Raw genomic sequence first — 1,530 nt, 5'->3', positions numbered from 1 at the left:
ATGTCGCGGCGGCGCGGCGGGCCGCTGGGCTACGCGCTGCTGTGCGGCCAGGCCGCGCTGCTCCTCGCCAACCTCCTGCTGCTGCGCGGGGCCTCCCGCGCCGCCCCGCACAACGCCTCCGAGCCCGACCCCACCGGGCAGGACCCGCCCGCCAACGCCTGGGCCTACAGCGACCCGCAGGCGCCGCTCGTGCTCTGCACCTACCTGTGAGCGGGGCGGGCGGGCGGGGAGGGGCCCCTCAGGGCAGGCCCCGTCAGGCCGCGTCCCCTCGGGCAGGGACGGGTCCCTCAGGCCAGGTCTCGTCAGGCGGGGACGGGCCCTTCAGGGCAGGTCCCCTCGGGCCAGGCCTCTCAGGGCAGGTCCCGTCAGGCCGGGCCCCTCAGGCCGGGTCCCCTCGGGCCAGGCCCCGTCAGGCCGGGACGGGTCCCCTCAGGCAGGGACAGTCCCCTCGGGCCGGGTCCCTCAGATCAGGTCCCCTCAGGCCGGGTCGGGTCCCCTCAGGCCGTTCCCCGCCGCCCCTGACGTCCCCGTCCCGTCCCCGCAGCCCCGAGGAGTTCGTGGAGTGCGAGGAGCCCGTGGACCACGGCGGCAACGCCACGGCGCAGCAGGAGCTGGGGCACGGCTGCGTCAAGGTGAGCCGCGGCCTCCGGGCCCGTGACGGGGGCACAAGGTGGGGGGGGGAGGGCGGCCTCCGGGCCGGCTGAGGCTGAGGCTGAGCCCTCCCCTTTCCTCCCAGTTCGGCGGGCAGGCGCACGGCGACGTGGACCACACGCGGGTGCAGTGCCGGGCGCTGGATGGCATCGAGTGCGCCGAGCCGCGGAGCTTCCTGCGCGGCAGCAAGCCCTGCATCAGGTAGGAGCCGGCACCGGCTGCAGGGAGCCCGGCACCCGCCGGGGGGAGCCGCGCCGCCGGCAGCGGGCAGCAGCCGGGCTCTGCCAGCCCCCTGCCCCGTGTCCTTCCCCCTCTGACCCACCTCTTGCCGGCGGTTGCAGGTACACCGGACACTATTTTATAACCACTTTGCTCTACTCGTTTTTCCTGGGTTGCTTCGGAGTGGATCGCTTCTGCCTGGGCCACACGGGGACCGCCGTGGGGAAGCTGCTGACGCTCGGAGGCCTCGGGATCTGGTGGTTCGTAGATCTGATTCTCCTCATCACCGGAGGGCTGATGCCCAGCGATGGCAGCAACTGGTGCACGGTGTACTGAGAGGAGCAAAGCTGGTCCCAAAGAAAACCACAGCGTCTCCGCAGGGCTGGAGATGGACGCTGCCACGTGCTGCGTGGCACCAGAACAGACTTCTTGTGCGGCTTTCTGCCTTGCACAAACGTGGATTTACAAAGCTGTAGCTTGATCTGCAGAACAATTACTCTTGTTAATTCCTCTGTACATACCTTGGACACAAAATTGTTCAGTATATATTTTGCTTGTTTACAATGATCTGGGCTTTTTTCCCCCTCAGCCGGTAAAAGTTAAAGAACTCAGACCTTGCAAACACTGGCAGTCAAATTAATAAAGTCTGGAAAGAGCTGA

At 67.8% G+C, this 1,530-nt stretch overlaps 1 protein-coding gene across 1 annotated transcript; it reads left to right on the top strand.

Moving 5' to 3' along the window:
• On the top strand, positions 1-1,530 carry TM2D2 (TM2 domain containing 2). The gene is made up of 4 exons (XM_032204042.1): positions 1-206; positions 545-632; positions 737-852; positions 993-1,530. Exons 1-4 carry the CDS (start codon positions 1-3, stop codon positions 1,204-1,206), a joined length of 624 nt encoding a protein of 207 aa, XP_032059933.1. The 3' UTR covers positions 1,207-1,530.

This window comes from Aythya fuligula, chromosome 27 (assembly GCF_009819795.1).
Source record: "Aythya fuligula isolate bAytFul2 chromosome 27, bAytFul2.pri, whole genome shotgun sequence".
Classification (NCBI taxonomy): Eukaryota; Metazoa; Chordata; class Aves; order Anseriformes; family Anatidae; genus Aythya; species Aythya fuligula.
Note: the sequence above shows the minus strand (reverse complement) of the source record. Positions and strands in the feature narration are given on the sequence as shown.